Source organism: Acipenser ruthenus, chromosome 9, assembly GCF_902713425.1.
Source record: "Acipenser ruthenus chromosome 9, fAciRut3.2 maternal haplotype, whole genome shotgun sequence".
In the NCBI taxonomy this organism is placed as follows: domain Eukaryota; kingdom Metazoa; phylum Chordata; class Actinopteri; order Acipenseriformes; family Acipenseridae; genus Acipenser; species Acipenser ruthenus.
The window spans coordinates 15,115,563-15,142,042 of record NC_081197.1 but is presented as its reverse complement, the minus strand read 5'-3'; the positions used below and the strand labels follow the sequence as shown (position 1 = coordinate 15,142,042).

Genomic DNA, 26,480 nt, shown 5'->3' with positions numbered 1-26,480 from the left:
CTAAGCCCGAATAACCTAGCTTCATTCTTCAAAAGCATTCTTTCCATTACATCAATGAGTTCTTGCTATAGGTATCTGTGAACAGGTGGCTGAGTGGATACAGGTGCAGAAGTGATGCAGTGCGTGAATGAAACAGACAGAGAGATTTGTAATCCACTTGGAAAACTTTATTGTGTATTCCAGGTCTGGCGACCAAACAATAATCCCCCGGCAATACACACCAATGTGTACTGCACAGGGTAAATAACTTCCATGAATAAACTTCAGGTGGTCTGCAAACTCCTCCCAAAATTCCATTACACAATTCTTGCAAAAATTAATTTCTACACAATCACACGTTGTGCTACCAATATTACTAAACAAACACAACAAATAGCTTTAACCATGTGATACATAATTATAAGATATGTATGTAGTCTGCATTTTTCCCTTTATCTGTTTTCATTTACTACGGGTACGTTTATAAATTAATATTACAGCTCCCTTTGATGCAATAACAAGCAGCGCCTTCAAAGCCGCCATTAACTGAAACAGCTTTCTAATGTGAAACAAAGACTGACTAAATAACTTACACATTATGAAGGCACATTTGTCTTGTCAAAATTGCAGACTTCTTTTTTTTAGCCAGCATTATTTAAAAAAAAAAAAAATCTATATCTAGCATTCAAGTAAATGCACTGCTTTCTAATCTGTGCTCATTCTACTGCTTGTGTTCACTGAACTTGAAAACCACAGTTTTGGTACTTTTCATTTTCAACAATATATGTGCTACAGTGTTGCCAGGTGTATTGAAATAATGGTATATTCCTATACATTTTTGGATAGGTTAGCTGCATATAGTAACAGAAGTTAATGTGAAACAAAAAAGAGGCTATATTTGTAGCTTGACTTGTGAACTGTACTGTGGTGTGACTGATCCATCTTATTATATGGATTTATTCAGACAGGTTTAATATCTCACAAGACTATATGCCAAAAGGGAATTCTATTAACATTACTTCTGGAAATATGTACAGTCTGTTCTTGACGCTGGTCATATTTAACCAAAATGCTATAAATCCTATCGACTGTGTGCCACCAATCCCATTTAGATTTACAAATCACAGCCCATCAGAAGTGGTAAGTAACATCCTGTACACTCTCCAATCATGTTCACATTTTCCAAATTGCTTCCCACCCACCTGTCTTCATATTCCGGTGTTTTTATATGTACATCTTGCGAAGTTGGTGATCAGCGAGTGCAATAAATTGTATTAGAAATGGATTGATTAATTTGCTACACGAGGTAACGGTTGTTTTGACCAGCACGTATTTACATTTACTGGATCTGAGGATGACCCAGGCCCCAGTGCATTATTTGTCAGGAGGTTTTGTCAAACAAAACTCTTAAACCTGCAACACTGAAATGCCATTTATCTACAAAGCACTCAGAATGTGAAATATATATATATATATATATATATATATATATATATATATATATATATATATATATATATATATACACACATACAAATTAGTTTCAAAATCCTGTTGTGAAAAAATGCGTAACAAGTGGTCTGTGGGAAAATCCAAACACCAGGGTGGTCCCTACATTTAAAAAGTTTGGGAACCACTGCAGTAGGTACATTGAAACCAAAGCTGAAGAAATACTTCATTTCACAACTGCCACAAAATGTCACTGATGTTTAAACAGCTAGGTGTATGAATGAGCATTGTGATATAGGGGGCCATGGCATCAATACAAATGCAGGGTAGTCGAAGGATCTAAAATATCTGTTCACAAAAGGGGAGCAACTACGATTTTGAACAAGAATTGCTTCAAGCCTCCTCCTCTGTCCTTTGCACAGATGCTGAGATTGATCCACAGATTGATCTCAGTCTGTCTATAACAAATACGTGTCAGTGTTGGGATCCGTAGAGAAAAATGATGGAACAGCAGAATCAGAGAAAATCTGTTCACAGCTCTCTCTCTCTCTCTCTCTCTCTCTCTCTTCAGTAATGATGAGAACTTTCACTGAAATAGATGGAACTAACCATGGGAACATTACTCCATTCTGTCTTTACACAAATGGTGCACACTTTTTTAAATGTGACGAAAAAGCTCAATACAGTGTTACTGCATCTCTCATATACATGTACTGTACAATTAGACACAATGTAGAAAGAATAAAATAATGTATTAATAGACATTCAACTTTATTTTCCTGCTACCCCCATTGTCGCTGCGGTCAATAAGTGGCAAATCACAATAGAATTGCAGCTCATCTGATGTGTGTGTGTGTGTGTGTGTCAGAGTCTAGCGCGGGTCCAACTTGTACGACCCGCTTCCGACCCAGACACGCTACTACAGGACCCGACCCAAACCCGAAAACCCGCAACCCTCTGCAGCACCGTCTTCTTACCCATGACCCGACCCGCTTTAATAAGACCTGCATCCTGACCCGAACCCGCAAGTGTCTGTCCTTTACCTACTGCCTGCGTCGACTGACTCTCTCACGCTCACATTCACACACAGATATCTCTACCATTCTCCACAGATTGAGTTTACACAATAGGCTACACAGCATGGTAGCTTTCTCTAATGGTCTGGATATATTTTAACATTGTAACATATTAACCATCTCTACTTACTTTACTATAAAGTACCTGTCTATTCCTTTCATGCCACCAGTTGAAAGGGAGCTACACTTGTGCCTTCGCAGAGATGATGTACCAGTTTTGTGGCAAAAAACATAATGACAGGTTTTACAAGTAATGAATCCAATCACATATTCATTATTTTCATTCACTATGATTCCAAAATAATTCCGCACTTCTGATTTACCTCTCGAACTATTATCCACTACATGATATAAACCCTGCGCTATCTTTTGTTTCACCTCGTCCACAAGCATTTCATCAAGCAGATGTCCTAAAAGGATCTTGTGACGTATCAAACAAGCGGCAATACAAACTGAGAACACTACTTAGTCAGTTGACTCCTCCCTAATCGCCTCCTGTTTTAGTGCAGAAAATACCAGTAAATACATTTACTTTCTAGTACGTTATTTGGGAAAGGGTTACAGACAAGTAACAGAAAGTTCAGAAAGTGTTTTTGGTTATCAAATTCAGACCCGAGCCTGACTCAAAAATTACATTTTTTTGACCCGCACCTGAACCGCAGAAAAGTTCACATTCCGACCCAATCCTGACACGTACCCGTCATTACCCGACCCGAAGCAGGACTTTTGTGTGTGTGTGGGGGGGGTGGGTATATAATTTAACTGGTGAGCAATTTTTTCAGTGGACTCTTCCAGTTGATATTTCCCGTATTAACCGGCCGGTTGATATGGGAATCACGCGCTCATTAACACCCGCAACAGAGCGTGAGCTGTCAAACTGAAAGGAATCGCAGCTCTTCTCTTGCTCGCTTCTCAACTGGAAAGAAATTGCTCACCAGAGATTATAAAAAAAATACTGCATGGGGTGGTGTGTGATAAAGGAGTATGTAATGTCCACCCTCGGGGTGTGATGCTTGGATAAACCCCTAGGGCTTATGTGGGCATTACATTCTCATTTCACACACTACCTCATGCATTTATATTATATATATATATATATATATATATATATATATATATATATATATATATATATATATATATAAAATTAGGTAAGGACCTTGCACTTGAATTCATTCAATATACCTATAAAATGCAGCAACAAAATAATCAGACAAACTAAACTTATTTCAGTACATGCCTTTCTTTCAATACTTTTGCATTTGGCCGTTTTAGTCAGTTTAGCATCACTATAACCTTTTTTAATTTAGTCTACACAAGTATCTTAAATGGAGCGTTCAAAATTATAAGCAAACATACATAGCGTGATCTCTTTCAACCCCCCCCCCCCCCCCAAAAAAAAAGCATACATCAAAATGCTGACGTCAGAAGCAGGCACTATGTTTTCAAAATGTAATTACTCACCATAGTGAAAGTGAACACAGGCACCTTTTATTGGTTTGCTGTATCCGATATTGCGCACACACACATAGAGAAATTACAAAATTGCACAAAGAATAATATTTTTCTCTTTATGGCTCACAAGAGTCTGTACCTTAAGGCCTGGAGCACATGCGGTGCAGCACATCTGGGTATTGTTGCGGTGCCATACTGCTTAGTCCTCAACCAGGAACACATGAGCGGTTTGCACTATGCAACTGGCTTTCTGCTAAAATATTGTACAACAATTGAATGGTAGTTGTCAGTACTCAAATATAATGTAATGCCCCCCATATAATCTACTAAATAAAAACACTGGTGTGTTTATCAAATCTCTTTTTCTATTATCTATATACAGGTGTATGAAATGAGCAATCAACTTGGCAAAGAAACATACAAAAGGTTGATAAGTAGCCTACTATCACTCAGTTTTGTTTTGTTTACCAATTACTGAACAGGCTACAGTAAGGATGATTATCAAGAGTTATGTGCAAAATACTGACCTGTCGCCCAGTTGTTGCTTCTATGGCTTCCCAGATGTTTTGCCTTCATCTCAGCTTCCTTGTAGGAGATATGGGAAGGATCAAACTCACTGTACTCGAACACCTCCATAGACAACAGTTTGTCACCCATGATTTTTTCCACCATTTAACAATGAATTGTGTTTTAATTTGATTGTGTGGTGCTGTCTTTCTGTACCTATTGTCATTCAAACTGGAGCTTGCTGACGCTCCATTACCTTCTATACCTTCTTGTATGCTGGAATGGAAATGTGTGTTAACAGAGGATCATTTTTCTCAATCAAAAGTAAAATATCATGAGCTGTGATATAAATTACAATTCTGGTGGTTCAGTTATTTTTCAGGAAGGCATGTGAATATTTCAAGCTTAAGGGCAGTAGTGTGGAGTAGTGGTTAGGGCTCTGGACTCTTCACCGGAGGGTAGTGGGTTCAATCCCACGTGGGGGACACTGCTGCTGTACCCTTGAGCAAGGTACTTTACCTAGATTGCTCCAGTAAAAACCCAACTGGATAAATGGGTAATTGTATGTAAAAAAAATAAATGTGTAAAAAAAATAATACAATTGTATGTAAAACTAATGTGATATCTTGTAACAATTGTAAGTCGCCCTGGATAAGGGTGTTTACTAATAAATAAATAATAATACATAAATGTATTTTATTTTTTTTTAAGAAAAGGCTTAAAATGGTTACAATTTGCAGTGGATGAAATTGGTTTCTGCAAATACATTGAATTCAGCAGCGAGACATACAATGTGAAGATGGCCAAAAGACTAACACTAAATTAGCATGACCAGATTACGACATAGAAAAGCTGACGATAGGCTGTGATGGAACAGGAAAGTCAAGTGGATATGCAGAAAACTGTTTGTGGAAGAGGTTGTGACAACTACCTAGCCTTTGAGTATGATGTGACCTTTTACTCCCCTAGACAGCTGTTGAGAAGGTGCACAGGAGCACCGAGCACCTACGTTAATCACACATGAGGCATGCTATAGTTCTTTGCTGTGACAGCTCAGCCTCTTCGAAGACAGTCAAATTATAATGGAAAGGCATGATAAGGGAATAGCATGTAGAAGTCGAGTTGTTGGATAAATAAATCATCTGAGAGATAACCAGAAAGCTGTGTCCCTAGCAACTCGCTGAGCATTAAGATTACAGATGTCCTTAAGCTATTAGTCCCCTGAAGACAGCCAAAAAAACATACTGCTTTCCTTCTCTCTACCAGGCTCTGGCATCAGTCAATTCGAAACATTGATTAAAATACAAGGTTGGGTAGAAAATATTTAAAGTCCAGGGAGTGGCTTTCTCTGATATTTGAAGTAGAATTTGCAGTGCCAGAAACAAACCAGACAAATTCAGATTCAGGCACAGATGTTGCTCCAAGCTGTAGTGTTACTTAAGCCAAACAATATTACAAAATGTATGCAATGGAATGTAGACGACATCTACTTGTATAAGAACTCAAGAGACTCCTGGGGATAAATCCAGGGGATTTAGCTCAATCAGATACTGAAAACAAGAAACTCAAGAGTGTCATTGGATGATTGTTGAGGTTACGTGACTTCCCATCTCAGCAAGAAGGATCCATATTTGTTAACATTATTCTCCACATACTTATAACATATAATTTGCACAAGACTATAAGGTCTGTATTAAGGGGCAAGATATACATGAATTCAACACTTCAGCAATAGATCTGGTAATAATGCAAAATGTGCTTCCAGTTTCATTTTTGGTGCAACACAAAATAAAGTAGCATATCTGCAGAAGATACACGTAACACCCTTTACCCAATCTGAGGATTATCCATCATGGCTTAAGAGAATAAAACGGCAGAATATTCTCAACTAGCTCCATGACCGCAAGTCTAGATTTTACAACAAGAAGATGTCAAAACCCTGGCTTCTAAAACAGGCAAGGTCCATAGGAAAAGGAACCGAAGAAAAGTGCACGTTGGCAGTTGAAACATACTGTATGAAGATATACTGAGAGATGAGTAACACCTGGATGCACTACCAGCAGTAAGGCTGCCACCTTTAAATGCCTCCATTTAGTTTACTAGTAACAAACTTTTAGAAAATCCATAAACTACACTAACATTAAGCAGCGGACAAGTCTTTATCACTTACATATTTTTGTATTACATTGCAATCGCATACTGACTCAATGGCAATCCGGTTCGTTATTTTTTATTTGCCTGATAATTTTACCACAGATTTTATCCCCCATTTACAATGTCCATTTTTTTCCCTCACTGCAGCAATTTCCCACACAGTTCAAGAGAACTAAAGGTTCAAAGGGCATTCTCTGATCCCACAACCAAGTCAGTTTCCTCTTCTACACCCAGGAACTCAAGAGCCGATATCAGCAAGCTACTGGCCTCTAGAGAACTAAGGCCACCCTGCAGGTGTTCACCTGTGCTCATTAGGCGCCTGGCCAATAGGGTCCGCTGTAGAACCTGCACTCCCAACTGTATGACTCACTCTACACATCACACCGCTGTGCTTTTACAAGGTGAGCCACTCAGGGACCCCAATCTGGATCATTATTAAACAACCTAGCTTTTTTTTCCCCTCGTAAAGGCTCCGGTTAAGAAGAGTGCACAATACACCTGACCCAAATTCCTGCCAAATGACTACTCAGAGGCTGACCTGTGCAGTGTAAACAGCCTTGCTGTATATCATGATGCAGTCAATGTCAACATTTAAAATCAATTCTTTATTCATCAAAAGGTAGGCAAAGTTCAATTAAGAGTTTCAAATGACGATATATAACCAACCTCCAATATGATTGCTAATAATAATAGTTAAGTTATCCCATTTTCGCTAATAACATTTAAGTAATCATATTTCTGTAAATCTAAATCAGTTTTATTGCCAAAATAAGGTTCTTTATATTGTTAGTTTGCTGGTGTACATTACCTGTAGATTTGCAGAATGTTTCATAAAAGTGGACCCTAACCGGCAGTTAGTGTGTGCTTATGATTGTGCTTTATGTTAGTCAGGCATAAGGTTTTCCGAATGCTCTGAATTCTAACACAGAAGCACCTGTGTGCAAATAACTTTTTCTACCATAATAGAAACGTGGATTATGTAATGCAGTAAATGTGAAAATGTATATATTGTATAAACTCTCTTTGGCAGAGTCAACTCTTCTCCAACTACTCCTCTATCAAATTCTTTGGATGTAGGTATTTTTCTCTTTCCAATGTTGTATTAGTTAAGTGAATTAATCTTTGACTTTGTAAAACCATGATCAAAGTTCAGGGACTGTACTAAGTAGAGTAAACCACTATTGTCACCAGTGAGAATGCCAATATGTAGTGATGGTAATACAACTGAAGAATAGTCGTTTATTTATTAAGATTAATGTGAATTAGCGTGGTGAAACTGTGAATGTTTTTGTTAACGTAAAGTTTTTTGCAAGTAAATAGAAATTGCTCAGTAAATTAAAAGAAAACATAAAAAACATGCTGGTTTAATGATGAATAGAGAGTGGACACAGCCATTAAACATGCACGTGGCTTTAAGAAAATGTTGGTGGAATCATTGGAACAGCCTCTTTGTAGACACTGCAAAGAAGACCAGTGGCTTGTTGCATAAACCATCTTAAATATTAAGTTTCAAGTAATTGGAAATTCAACTTAAGATGCAACTGGCCACAGCTCACCTAGATATTGGTTAATGCAGTATAGTGCTGCTGCCTTTGGTATCTTATGGAATTGGTGTGTAGTCCTTCCTGTACAAAGGTATCATACTTGAAAAGTGTCATCATCATCATCATCATCATCATATCAAGAACTTATAACAAAGACTGAAAAATCATGTGTAAAAATCATGAAGCTCATACTTGATCAGTTCACATGAGGCTTTGTGTTTAGAACTGGATTTTCCATTCAATATTTCTGTACTGGCAGTAACTTTCTTGAATTATCCTTTTTAAATTATCCATTTATAATTGCCCTTTCCTATTTCCAATTTTTAATCACAGCACTTTCAAAGTTTTCATATGGCTCAATAATGACATTAGGTAAAGCTCCACATTGTTGTGTCTTTAATTTCTGCTTACTTCAGATGTTTGCTCTTTAACATTTGCCAGGAATTTGTACTAATCCTGGCAAGCATGCAACTCGCCAGGAGTACAGGGGAGAATTTTTTTTTTTTTTCTGCAGCCAACAATAAACTTAACTGACCTCAAAGCAAACAAAGTTAGCAATGCTGGTGTCCCTTTTCTCAATCTTTCTTTAAACAAAACCCACATTTCTCATCACAGCATTTAAAAAACAAAGCACTCTCGGGACCTGTAAAGATTCAATTTCCAAGAAACATTAGCTACAGTATTAATCCAACAACCTCATAAGGGTAAAATTATTCAAATGGTGGACAAGCGGACTGCACAGTAGTCATAAGAAGAAACTCATTTATAAAATGCAGACAAATGTTTTGGCAAGAATATGTAATTTATGACTAGTTTAATACTGGTGTTATTTTGTCTAGACAGCTTTAGAGGTGCATTGGGTAAATAGTAAGAATGAAAATGTGTCTACGGGTGGATCTTTCCCCCCATGTTATATAGTTCTTGGCTTTTATTCAATTGTAAGCCTTAGTTGTAAGTCTGTGGCAGGCACAAACAGATACCCACATAATCAATGACTGCCTGTCTATGTGATGTATTTCCCTCTTAAAGATAAGACTTCTGGGAGGGATCCATCACTTCTTTTTTCACTTTAAGCAATTATAAGTAAAAGCTGCTAAGTAAAGTGTGATACAGAATTAAAATGAAAGAAAACAGTAAAATACGTACAGCTGGAAAAAGCTGTATTGCTGTATAAACTAGTGCATTCTCAGCAGCAACTATTCAAAGCACACACACCTGTCATTTAACTCCTCTTCTATACCTGGGAAGTTCTGCTCATTGCTATACTGTACTTGTTGTACACACCATTAATCCCTTCACAGTTGCTGAATATTTTGTCTTACATCCACAAATTCTCTTGCCCAGTTCACCAGGGCCTCAGCAAAGAAGGGGCTTGAATCTAACATACGCATATGAATGTGTTTTAAAATCAGGATGTTCATATGAACACATGTGGATTTCATCACAAATTGGAGATTGTTTTTTTGGAATTCAATAGGAAAGCAAAGAATAATAGATAAACTGCAGTGAATTACACTTACTGCATTATGTGTTTCCAGGTTCTAGTGGCGGGTTATTATTTGCATCAAGTTTCTGATGATATAAGGCTCCGGAGTGGTAAAGGCACTCCACGTGGAGTGCAGGATGTGCCCTATAGCCTGGAGATCTTCGGTTCGAGTCCAGGCTATTCCACTGCCAACCGTGGACGGGAGTTCCCAGGGGGCAGCGCACAATTGGGCGAGCGCCGCCCGGGTGGGGAGGGCTTAGGTCGGCCAGGGTGTCATCGGCTCAGCGCACATCAGCGACCACTGCAGACTGGCCGGGCACCTGTGGGCCTACCTGCAAGTTGCCCAGAGCTGCGTGGTCCTCCGACGCTGTAGCTCTGAGGTGGCTACAATGCGTGTCTGCAGAGTGAAAAGAAGCGGACGGCTGACGGCACACATTTCGAAGGAGGCGTATGTCTGTCTTCGTCTCTCCCGAGTCAGCATGGGGGTGGCAGTGGCGAGCCGGGTTGAAAAAAAATAATTAATGTGCAGTAATTCATGAGAGCAAAGCTTGAGCAATGTATGATTCAGTCATCAAAACCAAGAGATGATAGTTATAACCTTGCGTAATCACAGCAGTCCCATTTTACTTTTTTTATGACACATGCTCATTCATGTAGCAAATGACAATTATTCTGTAATATAGACTGGCAAACCTACAATATTGGGCCAATACCTGGAGCAAAAGAAAAGAAGACTGAAGATTCTGTGATCTAGGCTAGTTGTTAATTGTCGATACAAGATAGCTTTTCCTTATATTTCAGAAGATTAATCTTATTAGCCTTTTACAGAGTAAAACCTACCCGGAAGGAACAACTTGCAGCCCTAATTAACACAATTCTTTACCATATCCGTAGCATCAATCTTATACTTTCTGTCAATGAAAGCTTAATTACAAACCATCTTAATTAGCAAAGATAAGACATGGTGGCACACCTCAAGCAGACCAGTTTAACATGAAGAGATCCGGCCATTCAATTCACAGGCAATGTTCACAGGGATCCTGCTTATGATCAATATTTAGGTTCTTCAGTTCAGTATCTGGGTACAACTGATTTGTGATCAGTATTATATTTTTAACACACTGTATCAGGGTCTGGAAAACAGCAGGAAATTACAGTTTTACAGAATCAGTAATGTAACTTAGTTCTGGGCTGTCCAACAGATGGTTATCCAAAATATTTCTCTCTCAAATTACAGAACAGTTTTTCACTGGCCGTTAATGGATTTACAATGACTAGAAAGACAAATAGTTATATTTGGTAGAAGCAAGGTACAGTAAAATCAAACAAAACTAACACAGACCAGAAACACTATAGTACTGTCTTTGTTTATTCTGGTACACCCTTGTTTGTTTCCAACTTCATGTAGCTTTTTAATTATAGTAAACCGAATCTATTGTGTATAACAATTTCAAATGTTTATTTAATTTGTGTTTGGATAGATCTCAAAATGTGAATTAAGCTGCCCATAACAGCTTATACACTGCTTTACATTCTCGCTCTTTACATCTTAATGGAAATATTACTCTTATCATTAATACAATTCACAACTTGAGTATGAACATATCATTTTAAAGGGGATCCTTGCTGTACATACATTGAGAAGTCATTCATCCAAGTAACACATTAGTCAGCAATAAAATACATTTTCATTATTGCTCACTCCCATAGTGGCCGTAGAGCCTAGACATAAGCAATATCTTCAGTATAAGCTCAAGTCCTCACAAACAGACAGCTATACTGCTTGTCATGAGGTATGCTGTAAAAGCAAATTAGCATACCACGATCAAGAGACACCAACCATCTATCTTTCAAATACCCTGCATGTGTTGTTCAAAATCTATGGATGGACAGAGACAGCATTGGTGATTTTTGGATTAATTCCATACAGCATACAGCATAAAAAAGCATGTAATGTAACAATTTAGTGAAGATACGAAAATCGCTCCATTGGTCATAAGAGTAATTCAGTTCCACTCAAAAACAACTTTTTTTTTTAGATACACATTACCATTATGTAACTGCAGCATTTTTTGACTGCCACAGCTGAGTCATTCATGTTTGACAATTTGCATTCCAAAAATGTTGCTTCCTAGCTAATCATATCATATCAGAGAGAAGGTACTTTATTCAGCTACCATCATATGGTGTTTTTGAAGTTTTTAATCACACCATACAGCACAATAGTTCTGCCGATATTTCCAGATCTACTTACAACACTGTCATTAATCATTATTAATATTAATATTAATAATAATAATAATAATAATAATAATAATAATAATAATAATAATAATAACCAAGGCAGATTATATTTTTTGCTGAGGTCAAACTTCTGACATTTCAGACAGTTACTTTAAGTCAACATACTAAATATGATCAGGTATGTAGGCTATAAAAAATTGAATGTGATAAAATTTACAAAACTGTCTGTCTTTAAATTTGACTAAAGTACAATGCTAGAACACCTATTCAACCCAAACCTTGGCATTTTTGTTTTGTTTTGTTATTTTAAATCATCTTAAAGTGATAGCAGCTACAAAATAATTCCATACATCTTACCCACGTTGTACTCCCATTAGCTACATGCTGTTCATCTTAAAAGTGCAGTTTTGAAAGAAACTCGTGTTATAGCCATCGTGAACTTTCACTTTAAAATATCTGGTTTGCAAATTACAGAAATAATGAGAGTACCATAATTCAACATGCATCTGTGACAGAGACAGAATGATTCTTGGTGATAAATCTCCTTCCCGACCCTTGAGGGCGATGTGTAAAGAGAACAGAGTGCCCTGGACTGGATGGCCAGACAATTCATTCCCAGGTTTAGGTGGAAGTTGGCCATCTAGAAAGGGGGCGGAGCTACGATACACTAAATCATCGACCCGGAAGGGAAACAATGTGGCAGCCGCGGATTGGAGGAGCGGTTGCAATCGTTAACCAAGGAGGCGTGATTGACGGTATATAAGGGGACATAGCGAGGTGATCTGTTCCTTTGTTATGGTTAAAGCTAACCCGGAAGGAGAATCGTACTGTGTATCATTAGTGTTTTGTTGTTTTTGTCATGTCTGATTATACTTGTTTGTTGTTATTAGACAGTTAACACGATCCGGAGTTGTCGCTACAGGCCAGCACCAAACCTGGACAACACTGCACTTGTTTCACGATAAATTGTATTTGCACCACGAGCACTACAACACTCACTTTGGACTGGTGACCGTGTTTGTATATTGTGTGTGTATTAAATACCGCGTTTATTGTTTCGGGTCTGAACCCCTGGGTTAAACTGTGTAGTACACAGCCTTGTGTACTACCATTCATTATTATTTACCATTGTCAAGTGACTTTGGATTATAAAATAAAACACCATTGTATCTAGATTATCGTTGTCTGTCTGTTAGTGATCACCGCATCTCTCCTGCACCTGTACACTGCTAACCACTTTGCCACAGCATCTTATAATGAAATCAAAATGGACAGTGCCTAGCTAGTATAACATACCGAAATACTCATTAAAGGACATATGAAAACACTAATCTTAAATGTTTGTCAAGTACTGCACCCAAAGGGCCACTTTCAGAGTCACAATCTTATCAAAAATGCCTTGTAAGATTTATCAATAGTTGATCTCCAAATACGTTCAGGAATAGCAGAGTTTACAGTCTGTTCAAAAGCAACAGTGCAAAGAAAACAAATTAAAATAGACTCATCTGTACTTCTATTAATAATGAAAATACTGCATAAATGTTAAATGTTTGCACTTAAAGACTGCAATCTTTGGAATTAACTCATCTTGTGAGCCTTGTGTAAAAATAGACATTAGCCTTATTACCGTATTTGCTCAAGCATAATTCGAGAAATTGAACCCCAAAACAATCCTGAAGATGGGAGGGGGGGGGGGGGTGTTTGACTAATACACGAGCAAACATCTATTGTTAACCCCCCTTATGTCAGCAAACCTTTAATGTCTGCAAAAGTCATAGCCGGTGTGTGGTTACTGCAATCCCCATCTGTACCTAAGAAGGTTTAGGGCCCAGGGGAGCCCTGTGGCAGACATGCATTCAGTGCCCGAGGCAAGTTCACATACAGTACTTACCCCCCACCCCCCCTACCCCCCCTCTGCTCTACACTCGCAAACACGGTAGTTCTTTGAAAGTCAAATCTACCTGTGGCTAATTTTGGCAAATCTTCTATTTATGTCAGAAGAAATCAAACTGAAGTAGAAAAAAAATCTGGCTCCAAACACTTTACAATAATTACACCAATAGCAAGGTCTTATTGGCTAAATTATTTCCAAATTAAAATCAAACAATGCAATCTAGATTTAAATCATTAAAATATACCCCAAAGCATGTTAGGTACATATCTCCTGCCAAAGAAAAGTTGATTAGGTATCAGTATCGTTCTGAAGTTGCAGCCATCAAAAGCTCAAACAAATCAGGTTTAAGATGCACAATATTTCTTGATGCAAGAAATATGGCCAAATTTTGGACTCAATACAGATACAATAGCTGAACCAACCTTGTGTCATTACCTTTAAAAAGGTAGAATGTCTGGGTGGAATGTCTTATAAAACATGTATCTAAACCATTTCAAATGTGGACATATAATTCAGCAGGTACACAGAAGCTTTCATTACCCCCAAACAATCAAATGACTAATTCCAAAGTAGGCACGATAACTAGATTTTCTGTTACAGAAGAAGAAGAAGAAGAAGAAGAAGAAGAAGAACACTTAGATGAAGAAGAATACACTGTATGTATTTTATTATTTATTGATTGATTCAAATAATGGGTTTCCTATATCCTATATGGCCACAGTTCTGTTATTTAGCAGCCTAAAGGATTACAGAAGCGCATTACCTTACATTTGCTGTATCCCATGTTGTTCACATTGCAGCAATGTGCTTTTCAACAGAATCCCAATTGAATTTCTCTCACAAACATCACAGTGTATCCAGATCTTGCTCCCTTCAGCAAGAATACTCATTCTCTGTTCCACAGCACTCAATTCAATCAGAGCCCTAGCATTGTTGTAGGAGGTACAGAGTAAAAGTTGTCCCTGGTTGAATTATGATCCATTATTTAAATCAAAAATATAAATCAGGGTTTGTGTTGAACTATACTGCTGTGAACATGGGATACAGCAAAGGTAAAGTAATTGTAAACACTGCAGGGTGTTCTTAAGTTCAGCTCACAACATTAGCCATCAAAACAGGATTAGTCTCAAACTTACATCCTAATCAGTTAACAAGTGATGTAGTATTTTAAGTGGTATGCAAGGTAAAATACATTGAACACCTATTAGAACTAGCAACATTATTACTGGTCTCCATTTTTTAATGAAGATAACACTATAAAAGTAAACACTGCTTGCTGGTACAAAATCACTATGCTCCCTGGTCTACCACAAAGGAAGAGATTAAATAGCAAAAAACTGAAAAACAAAAACAGTAATAATGCAGCTCATGCTAGAAAAAAGTATGGAAATCAAGTTTAAAACCTTGGTTAGTACTACTTTGAATTGTTTCCTTATTATCTTTTTCAAACTAAAATATTTGTATTGATGTTGCATTTGGAAGCCAAAGCTACTGTACTTTTTGCACAAAATAATTCATTTACCAGCCGTTATTTGCTTAATTATATTTATTTGGATGATATAAAGGACATGCCCCCAGAGATGCACCAGAATCGTGCGCAGGGACATTTTGACCTAATTTGTGATATGTATAACCTCTGTTTGCAAAACCATTATGTCATATGGTTTACTAGAGCTAGGGCTTCTGTTTTTCGTTTTTAATTAATTTCATTTTTCTGTGCATATTTTTAGCCATTTTTGAGATACCCAGAAATCATTTTGTTCCTCAAGGATTTCACTTATACATTTGGGTTACTTTCCAAAATGCTTGGGCATTTTTTCTGTCACAATATGTATAGTAACTCGACAGCACACTTAAGTTGTACCTTTTTCCCTTTGCTGTCTGGGGTTGTTGGGTGTCTAGGCATTTTATTTTATTTTTTTAACATTTTGCAATTTTCAATTTTGTTTGAAATCCTCCCTATCTAACTGTAATATAGCTTTAAATCCCACAAACAAGTCTCCATTCCTACAGTAATTATAATCTAGTTTTAAATCTCACAAGCAGAGGAGTCTCCAATAGAAACGTAGGAATTTGCTGCCACTCAGTAGTTGGGGTGGGTTTAAAGTATTCTGATTGAATAAATGACAGATACAAATCAGGAAGGAAATATAACCTAAATAATACTAAACAAAACTATACTTCTCAAATATGAGTCCTTTAACTTGACTGATTTTTGTACATTCTCCACTATTGCAGACTTTTTCACTTCAGTGCTCAGAACTCTGATGTAAAACAAACCGCTGGCCCTCTGGAACATTCTTCAGAGGTAACGACATTAAGCTGAAAATATGTGGGATACTCCTCCATAGTGATTCATCACAATACATCTCAACAAATGTTTTGAGAGGAGGTGGAAGAGTCATTTCTGATAAATTATCAGCAGAAGACAAAATAGTTTTAGTTATCAGTTTTACCATAGGTCCCGAACCAAGTGGTCCAATGTGTATTCTGCACAGTATCTAACTTTCCTGTTCTGTTCCTGAGACAAATAGCTGGCTTTTTTCACAGCTTGGCTATACTGAATCTTCCAGTCCAGTGAAATATATAAATGTGTGGCAACACCAGCTGTGGGCTGTGTTCTGCAAAGCACACAGATAGTAATTACTCAAGCTGAACAGCACTAAACTTTTCTTCTGTTAGAGCAGCATTTTTACTTTACCCTTGGTCTCTAAGCTTGTTATTGTCCCCCAGGTACTGATGTGCTCTGGTATAAAAAAAAAACAAATCAGTTTCTCATTTATTTTTTCAGCTATCTACAGTCACAACACCAAACACATACTTTTTTAAAATTAGAACGAATCAGAATTTACTTGACAGTATTGTTTCTTCTAATCTTTTCAGCTAATGGAATTCACTGCATAAAAATAAAGTGAATGCTACCTAATTAAGGAATGTTACATAAAGGAAAGCTATTTTAAAATTTCAGTTTACTTAGGTATAGAAGGTGAATTTTTTTGGCACTGAAAAATAAGCTTAATATTTATTTTGTGAGTTTTTAGTCACTAACAGTGTATGACTTACATTTAGTTCAGGGGCAAAATGCTCTTTGGTTGAATTCTTGAAGGCTTTTTTGTTTAATAGTACGAACAAATTCTCCTTCTCTCTAATATTGACAATAAACACAAACATGTAAAATGTTCTACTATATGTATGGTGAAACATTTTCTCTGATCACAGCCTGACAATCAATATAATGTATTTAGAAAATGCTTGTGTTTTGACCATGACCTTCTTTCTGAATCTGTGTGGAATATCAAGCTGTAATGACTTGAGACATCAATTTTTCAAAACTTGCTCTTCATAAAATGCACAGGCTATCAATTAACACCTGCCCCTAACAACAAATGAATGCATTCCATATTAAACACTGCTGTAGCGCACTCCACCTCAATCAATAATGCAGCACCACTAGACTCTGGTTGTGGTTTCTGGGATGTACCACAATAACAATATCTACCTCCCCAAGTCCTTATTCCAAAGACATACAGTATTGTACCACATGCACATCAAATACAGATTTGTTAACACAGATGATGAAGTGAAAGTAATGAACAGTCCTGGTTTACATGTTGTTTTGTCTTTTACTGCACAGTTTCTTTCAGCCCATCTGTTAAGCACTGGCTGGTTCTGAATACATTACCACTGCAGCAGCTCCCCCCACCACCACAAACCTGCTTTCACATTCAGATCAGTTCCCTGCCAGTGAAGGCGCTACTACCCCCTCATTTGTACACATTTATGAGCACTACGTGGATTTTAATGCTGCAACATCTTATTTAAAGATAAGAGATATGTAACTGAGTGGACCCTGATGTGAAAAAACATATTGCTTGTAGATGCACACTGAAAAACCACTGTTTTAAGATGGTGGAGCACTCAGATAGTGCCTACAAGCAACAGATTTTATAAAAAGGAACCTATACAGCCAGAATTCACCAATCTTTTATTTTTTTTTATGGTGTTTTTTTCTTTCTTTACAAGTAACCTGTTGTGTATAAAAATGGTCTGAAATATGTTTGATGTGCAGGGTATGTTATCTGAAATATTGTAAAGCCTATACCAGCATCATAGGACATGTACACCCGTCTCATCTGCTTCTGTGCACATTTATTTGACTTGCATTATTGTATTGCTTCTGTTCCTTCACGCACCTACAGCCCGGCGTAAATAATAAAAGGACCGAGTTAATAAATACACATTCATTGCATGCAGTGCAGCATCTTGGTTCAATCAGCCCTCAGACAAATGTAAACAGAAGCCAAAAATCTAAACACTCAACGATGCAGACAAAAAGGGGCAGGTTCAGAGAAGAGTATTCATATAACCAGCAACTGTTCTCATGTTAACCCATCAGTTAAACGTGGATACAAAGTATGGTTAGTGTTTATGGTTAGTATTGTTTTAAACAATCAGCCTACAGTACTATCCATCCACTGGATTTCTAAATAATTATAAACAATCTAGATACTATTGTACTTTTCATTTAACTTCCCAAAACAACGCGATTTGTTCTAATATAGCGACTGTTTTTAAATGGTAAAATCTGACAGCGGGGTAGTCTTGCAATATTCAAATTGCAATTCTTTCTTCGGCAAGCAGAGGAGCAAGATGCTCTTCCTTTTGTAAGTTCATGGGACAATGCGGTCCGTAAGTAACCCAGCCCTTTAATAACTATCTGCCTTCTCAAAGACCTTCAAATGTTCAATGTCCCCATCTATACAATACATCATCTTCGCAAAATAGATACAATTTTAAACTGCTTTCGCGTGTATCACAAATGGTATCCACCAATAAAGTAGCCGGCTATAATGTAACAAACGAATCAGCTTGATTGTGCTAAATAAATAAACAAATAAATAAATAAATAAATAAATAGATAGATTTTTACAATTATTTTGATACAGTGCATGACGGAGCAAAACAGTAGATCCAGTTTGCGATCTAGATAATATTAATAGTAGTTCAATAAAAAGATAATGAAATAATCTTGCCACTAAGGAAAAAAGCCTCATTGCACCTACATTATAAAATCCATCATTGTGTCTGGCATAAACACATAGTTGCATTTTTTCCCTCTATCACTTTGCAGATACACAAACAGTCACACTGACTTGCATTGCAAGAAAACAAAGATATTATAAGGAGATTATATATTTTAATAATACCTGCAATTAATGTCTCTGTAGGCTATTTATCGTGTGTCTCTTATTAATCTTACCAGGTTCAGAACAGTCTCGACGATGTCCCTGTTGCTAACCTCCCCAACCTGGATCAGTCCGATCAAGACGGCGAATTTCATCTTGATATTCCGGATCGGGACTGAGGGGTTGATCACCCCGGCCGGCAGAACCATCGAACCCGAACCAGACACCATCACCTCCCCGGCAGCAGAGACAGCAGCACCTTGCTGGCCAAAACCAGGGGGAGGTTCTCGGTCGGAGTGCAAAACCGAACCCGCTACCGACACCGGCTTCTCGCTCGACATTTCCACCCGAAACCGAAGTAGCGGCTGCGGTCTCACCTGCTTCTATCACCCCCCGACTGAGCAAAGCATCAAGAAGAAAAACAGAAAATTCTGGAATAATAACAAGAAAAAATCTATTTTTTCTTTTAAATTCCACCCTTTCCACCCGTATGATTTGAAATGCAAGCTGTTTGCTGTTAGATTGTATTTCTAAATGATTAGCGGAACGTGTTATCTTTTTCTAAATATCTAGCAGATGTCAGCCAGTAGCGGTGCAGTTGCCAGTGTTGTCCTTTGAAGCCGACACAGCTCACTCCGCCATGTTGCCGCCCCCTGCCTGCGGTACTGTTCACCGCGCCTGCGTACTGAGCAGGGAGGTGGGGAGAGAGAGGAGAGAGGGGGAATGTGATTGGCAGAGGAGGTTGTCCCGTTAGACTGATAGCGGCAGGTGAGCAGGTGCACGCTGGAATTGGACCGTGGGGACGAGAGGAATAAACTAGCCTTAAAAGCGAAAGCAAATGTTGTTGTCTGCCTTCTGCTGAGTGAAAGCTATTAGGCTACTTTTAAATAATCAATCCTGATGAACATAGTCTGTTAATCAACTCGTTACACGAGAGCTATTTATTTGTTCTATATTGGTTATTAAGCTTTGATTACTACATTATTATTTGGAGATTGTGATTGTGAATTGATTTTGTTGTTGTAAATATCCCATTTGGAAGCCTGATTTAATTTATTGTCATGTTCCATGTATTTATTTATATATGTAGGCCTATTTATTACATCACGGGTGTTGTTATGTGTTAGAAGACCACATAAGAATTGCAAACCTCACGATTCTGTGTATTTTTTATGCATTATTATTATATATTTATTTATTTATTTTATTGTATATGAAACCTCAACCACTTACACAATAAAAGAAAATGTGTTACCGGTGTAGTGTTATTTTGTGGTACGCGTTAAAACGTGGTACACTGCACTGCGCTTGCCCGGGCATGCTCAAATGATTTTAGCTCTGAAAACAAGGAAAGACCCATCTGAAGAGGTATCATGTGCTGAGTTTGGCCCTTAAAGTTCTTTTTAATATAATTTTTTTCAGCAATTCAGCAAATGTACGTGACTTTATCTAATGAGTAACACATTGGGCTACCTAAAATTGTAAACATATACGATTTTGTGGATGAACTGCAGTTTTTCTTGTTCGTAGTGATTTGTGCAGTAGTCAATCGCAGCATTGACACTGTACCGTTTTCTGCCGCTAAACAGGTACACGTATCACATTGTGATGAAGTGCCAATTTCTCACCCTACACCAGTGATATGTCGACTCAGCGGACAATAACCTATCGATCTTTTTCTAACCCACATTTCTTATTGCTTCACAAACACTGGAGTGTGTTTCTTTAATGTACATGATTCTTTAAAACTTGAACACAAATTGCTGTAATTGTATAAGCCTAAATAAGGCTAGCTGTAGTTCAAATCTAGTTGTAGTGTTTAAAAATCATTAAAACTAGTGGAATGGATTATTTTGGATTTCTCTGGAACTTTTTTTTTTTTTATTTAGCTTCTTCAAAACATTTTTATAACGACCAAAAAAGGAATTTCAATGAACAGACCAATTAGATAGTTGGACCATGCTGCATGAGATTCCTAATACACTGGTACCCATAATTAGAGGTACATTTTAATCTAAATTTGTGTAATAAAGCTATAAAATATAAATGGCTTTGTTTTTTTTCACATATTATTTTCCATGTTTGGCAATACCTAAAATACCCGCCTGTTTTCCTAACGGGTTGTTGCACTATAACACTACTGTTTTTTCAGTTTGTATAGTAGCCTAAATGTTTTTTGTTTTTTTTTTGTATATAAGAACATACAAATGATTGTATGTATACATTTGAGGTTATTTGTATTTGTCAATATAGTATAATAATGTCATGTTTTAAGGTTTAATGAAGCATCCCAGTTTCCCTTCTGTCAACCTTTAATAGTTGTAGTTAATCCTGTAATAATTGTTACATTTTTGGTAAGAATTTAATCTCACTTCCCCATTCTTGTATATATAGATTTGCATCATTTGGAGCAAATATATATTTTCCTGACTAGACAGATCACAAAACCATCATGCAGCACCCCTAGTGTCAGCATTGATTGATTATTCAAGGATGAGTTATTCCATGAGGGACCCCATGCTGGCTTTCCAACGACTTGTGGCTGGTCTGCCTTGCACTGCTCTCTACACTAACCAAAATCCAAGCAGCTGGTGTTTAAAACCATTTAGATGGTGGCTTTAAAAAACAAAAAGTTGCTAAAAAGAAAAAACACTAGTACTTTTTTGTTTGTCTCTTTTAGTTTTGGGTTTAGTTTGATACAAATTTTAATTATTTTGTTGTCGGATAGTTTAACAGTATGTGTGGACGTTAGTTAAAAGGGACCATAATTTTAATATGAGTATCAATAATTATTTGTGTATTTTTTTTTTAGATTTAAAAAAAGCATTACATAGCTTTATATTAAATAATTAAACAGTGAATCAGTATAGTAAAGTGAATTACCTACAGTAATACGCAAAGTACAGTAGTATTGAATCAGGGGCAAGAATGTAGAAAGGACAACACCCTCCTCATAAATCAAAACATTATTATTTCTCTGGGCTAATAATGGCCTTTTCACACTGTCCAATTGGCCCATGTGGTGAGATAGGGGAATGGGAGCAGTGGGTGGGAGGCAGTTAGCATTGTCATTCTCACTGTTGGGGGGCCTTTCCCAAAACTGATTTTCTAAAAGGGGGATTACAATGAATCACAATGATAATTTCTCCCAGATGGAAGGAACCCCATGTCACCCTGCACGCAAGGCAATTGAAACCATTGGGACAGCACTATCACCCTAAGTAGGACAGCAGATAGAAAATATACAGTCATACTGAAACTGCAGTTACAATATTAGTGCTTGATTTTCTAATTAAAAAAGGATCATGTGGGACAGAGCCTAGTTTTGTTTTATGTAATGCAAGGGAAAATATTTTTATATTATTTGTTTTGTCAAGCAATTACATTATCACTGGTCCCTTTAGCATCTTATAACAAATGGGCATGGATCGCTTAATCTAATTCAGGCATGCAGTTCCTAAGAAATAAAGCACATTTTATAGCTCCTAGATTATTTCAGTACATTTTCACATTTTTTGTTATTGATAAGCAGACACGGCTTTTGTGTACCTGTACCTGTAATATCAAACACTGACAGTTTTTGTTTGCAGTTTCAAACAAACACAGACCAGGAAGACATTGCGGAGGTGAAATGACACAGGAAGTGAAAGTGAAACAGATTTCAGTCAGGCATAGTACCAGATGTCATGTATTAAAATGAAAACACCTGTTTTCTTTCAAACCTGCACATCTGATACATAGTGAATTGAAGTGAAAGACAAGAAATATTTATGTTTTTTGTTATCTACAATCACTTTAATGAACTATAAAACATTTTTATTTTTCTCGTACTAAACTTCTCCTACCTGTTATACATAAGAAACACCTGCACTATGTAACAAACCCTTGTATGTGGCGTGTCAATTTCTTGTGCCGTGTTCTCTGTAACAAATACATTTAATTTACATGTGCACACCTGAATGATACACCAGAACGCTGGATTAGGATTTTGTAGTCCTAATCCAAAACATTGGATTAAATTTAAAATACTGTTCTGAATAATTTGCTTAAAATGTGGTTTATCTCATTTTTACAGGTACAGGTTTTTTTTTTATTAAGCAGCAAAAAGGTGCTAATTTAATAATCATAAGGTTAAAGTGAATTAGAACAGTTTTTTGAACAATGGTTTGGAAGAAGTAACAAAATTAGAATTATTGTGTAGAAACTGTATTAAAAACATGTGTTTGAAATTGATTTTCATTATGGTCCACAGTGATGCGTTTGTTTTATTTTTATGCTTCTGTTCCTTTTGTCTTTCTCTCCCTTCTCTCCCTTCAAACACTTGTGTTCAAAGGTAAAGTAATGCATGCTCAGAAGTAGTATAGATACCTGAAAGGAGAAAAGCTTTCAGCTCTTTTATGTGATATTCATTTTTTTTTACTGGAGATGTGTTTCTATCCATTGTCAAAAATACATTTGCAGTCATTTATGAACTAAAAATTATCTGACTTCAGGTACTTTTGTCATCTAGCAACAATATAAGAGATTTTCATCTCTTGGAAAATATATGTGGCCAATTTTCCTAGTTAAAATTGAAGCCCAGAATGTTCCTTCAGGCTTATGGCTGCAGTGTGAAACTTGCAGTAGGAAATAGGCCTCCAACCTGATAAAATAAAATGCAATCATTCATTTGGTATCTCTTTTCATATAAATAATGAGCTTTTTAGCAATTACTCTGACTGGTGCTAGGTTTTGTTACTCCAATATTGAGTTGGGGTATTATATTTTTTTCTGTAATCCAGTTTGGATTTACAGTACAGTAAATAATAATGGGAATGGAAATAACCTTCCCAGTGGGCAGGAGAAGGGCCCCTGAATGGTGGAAACCAATCATAGTCGTTTCAAGATATATAGAGTGGAAAAATACTACTGTGACTATGTCTTTATGGTACATCTAGCTGCATTACATATGCAGGGTCTCCAAGTCAAAGTTTTAGTAAAAGGAGTATTGATTTATAGCATGGACATAGTCTTGAGTGACAGTTTTGCATTGCTGCCTCAAAATGTCTCTCTCTCCCCCTAGCGTATTGGTAGCAATGAAAAAACATTAAACTTTCAATCATTTCAAATGGAGCTGTTTCATTGTAAAGACTGGTGGATGCCTATGCATCCTGTCTGCCTGTGTTGTACACAAAAGATGTACTGTGGTAGAACTAATACAAATGGTGCATGAGTCTGGAAAAATATTGTATTCTGATTCGTCATCACCATGGGCTGTGAACTGGCTGATAATACAAGGGAAATCCTATTTACACAATCTTGGTAGAAGTATTTGGCTTGTAAATGGTTGGATTGCCATTATTCTGCTGTTTCTGTACAAATATAGATACTCTAGCATTGCATACAAAAACAGCATTTTGTTACCTGTAATTGATTACAGTAAAATAAAATCTTATTTGAGATATATGGAGAATGTTGGAGCCTTAAGTGTTTTAAGGTTCTTCCAACACCCAACAATGACAAACCTTGGAGTTTAGGTAATGGGCCACCATTAATTCATCTGCACGTAAACATGAGGATGTAACCACTGAATGACTATTGTTAAGCTTTGCTGCCAGGTATCTTTGTGTGATTCGAAGATGTATTTATTATATACCATTAGGTGGTTTAAAAGAATCATAAAGATATGAGTCTGTGTGTTGTTTTCTGAGCATGCTACAATACCTTAATCTAGTCATAACTGTGAGTAATTATTTAGTAAGTCATTGTTGTATAGTACCTTGCATGTCCAGTGAGCTGTGCCACAAATTCTGTGGAAAAGACCCTTGACGACGGACAAGAAGCCACAAAGAGGCAGTCTCAGGGTTAAAGTGCCAGTTGCACAATTTTATTCAGGAAGAAAGAAACTAGGTTTACAATGGGCTTCTGGCTCTTTAAGGAAAACAATACAAAAACCACTAAAGTCACTGAACTTATAAGGCGGTATGGTCTCCTCAACACCTTCCTACACCATTTAGTATTTTATTGACCCTGTTCTACTTGCTGTACAAGGTTTCTGCAGCTTGCATTCCCTAGTGTTTCACAGGTGTTACCACCAGCTCTCTTTTATAGAGCCAGCCTAATCAAGTTGTTGAGTAGAGGCAGAAATGATTGGTAGAGTAAACAATCATACCTGCAATTCTTTATCTAATTAGCTCTGCCAAATGTTCCACCTGCCCTTAACCAAGATGGGCCTAAAGCCCTTAAATTACTGTTTGGCCAGTGAACTCTCTCACATTTATCTATAGTTCTAAAATGTTAGATATCCTATAATGATCTGTTGTTATTTTGCTTTCTGACACAAATTTAAAGATTTCCACTGTGAAGAGTCAATAATTGAAGGACACTAACACAGTAATGTATAGTACATGTTCAACATGGCCTATTCAATTGAGCCAAGGCTAATAGCCCTCCCAGCAGTCTGTAATAGACATCAGCAGAGCCAGCAGTGGATGTAGACTCTCAGACACTGAGAGTCACAGCAGTGCCATAATGTGGCATTCCTGTGTTAACCATTCTGGCACTTGATGTTGACTTGGTTGGAGTTTTTTTCTTTTTTGTATTTTAAAAAGAGTCCATGCGTTGTTTTGAAAGTGACATCGTATGCAGTAATACAGTAGGTGGGCTCATGTGACTGATGCTGCCTTATGCTATTTTGATTGGTATGGCTTTCCTGCATACCATTCCAATAGGATGAATGAACTTTTGGATGTCAATACATAGTGTAGAGCTCTATGACTTGTCTCCCACCTTGGACCTGAATAGATCTATCTATGTACAGAGTATGTGCATTATCAAATTGTGAAATAACTGCTGGCTGCAGCAACATATAACACATTAAACATTATGCAATATAAATAAGTAATCACAGTATAATAGACTACTACAAACTAGAAATCATACACACATTTCACAATTGTAAAGAGGCACTTGGGTGCAGAGTCTTGCAGGTTATTTTTATTTAGAAGCTCAGGTGACAAGTTATTACGTAAAAGAGTAACAGAATAAGTAAAGATTTGCCTCCTTAGAGCCCTGTGTTTGACTTCTCTAAGACTGTACCTGGTGTTCAAAGTAATTATTTTGTCAAACAGATATGGGGCAATGGGGACCTTTGACATGTTTATAAGAACATCTCAAGCCAGTTTACCTCCTGTCTGGAGATAAGGGAAACCCTGTCTAACTTCTGAAATATGAATAACCCTGTTTAGAGTTTAAAAAGCATTAGCAAGCTTGTAAACAGAATCTGGACACATTATGTTGATAATAAGATCAATTCCCATTCTTTCTGGCAAACGTTCATGAGAAATGTATATACCAGCAGATTTAGGATATATGGATACAAATATAAAAGGTATACATGCTGAACAATAAATAGTTAAATAAGTATAGCATGGGCTACAGCATGGGTAAAGTAATGCATTTCTTGTAAATACAGCAGGGTGTTTTTTTGTTCCTTTAAAAGGTTTAAACGGGGCAGTCTGAGGAGAA

At 37.0% G+C, this 26,480-nt stretch overlaps 1 protein-coding gene across 27 annotated transcripts in view; it reads right to left on the bottom strand.

Annotated features, from left to right (window-relative positions):
• LOC117405087 (neurobeachin) overlaps positions 1-19,645 on the bottom strand; it is a 349,257-nt gene extending 329,612 nt beyond the window's left edge. For 25 of the 27 annotated variants that reach the window (XM_059031199.1, XM_059031208.1, XM_059031201.1 and 22 more), the window contains exon 1: positions 19,049-19,645. In XM_059031199.1, coding sequence (XP_058887182.1) covers positions 19,049-19,315 — 267 coding nt within the window. In that variant the 5' untranslated portion in view covers positions 19,316-19,645. The remainder of the gene's footprint in view (positions 1-19,048) is intronic. The other 2 variants (XM_059031224.1, XM_059031222.1) reach the window with 1 other exon arrangement.
• Positions 19,646-26,480: the final 6,835 nt, after the last annotated feature.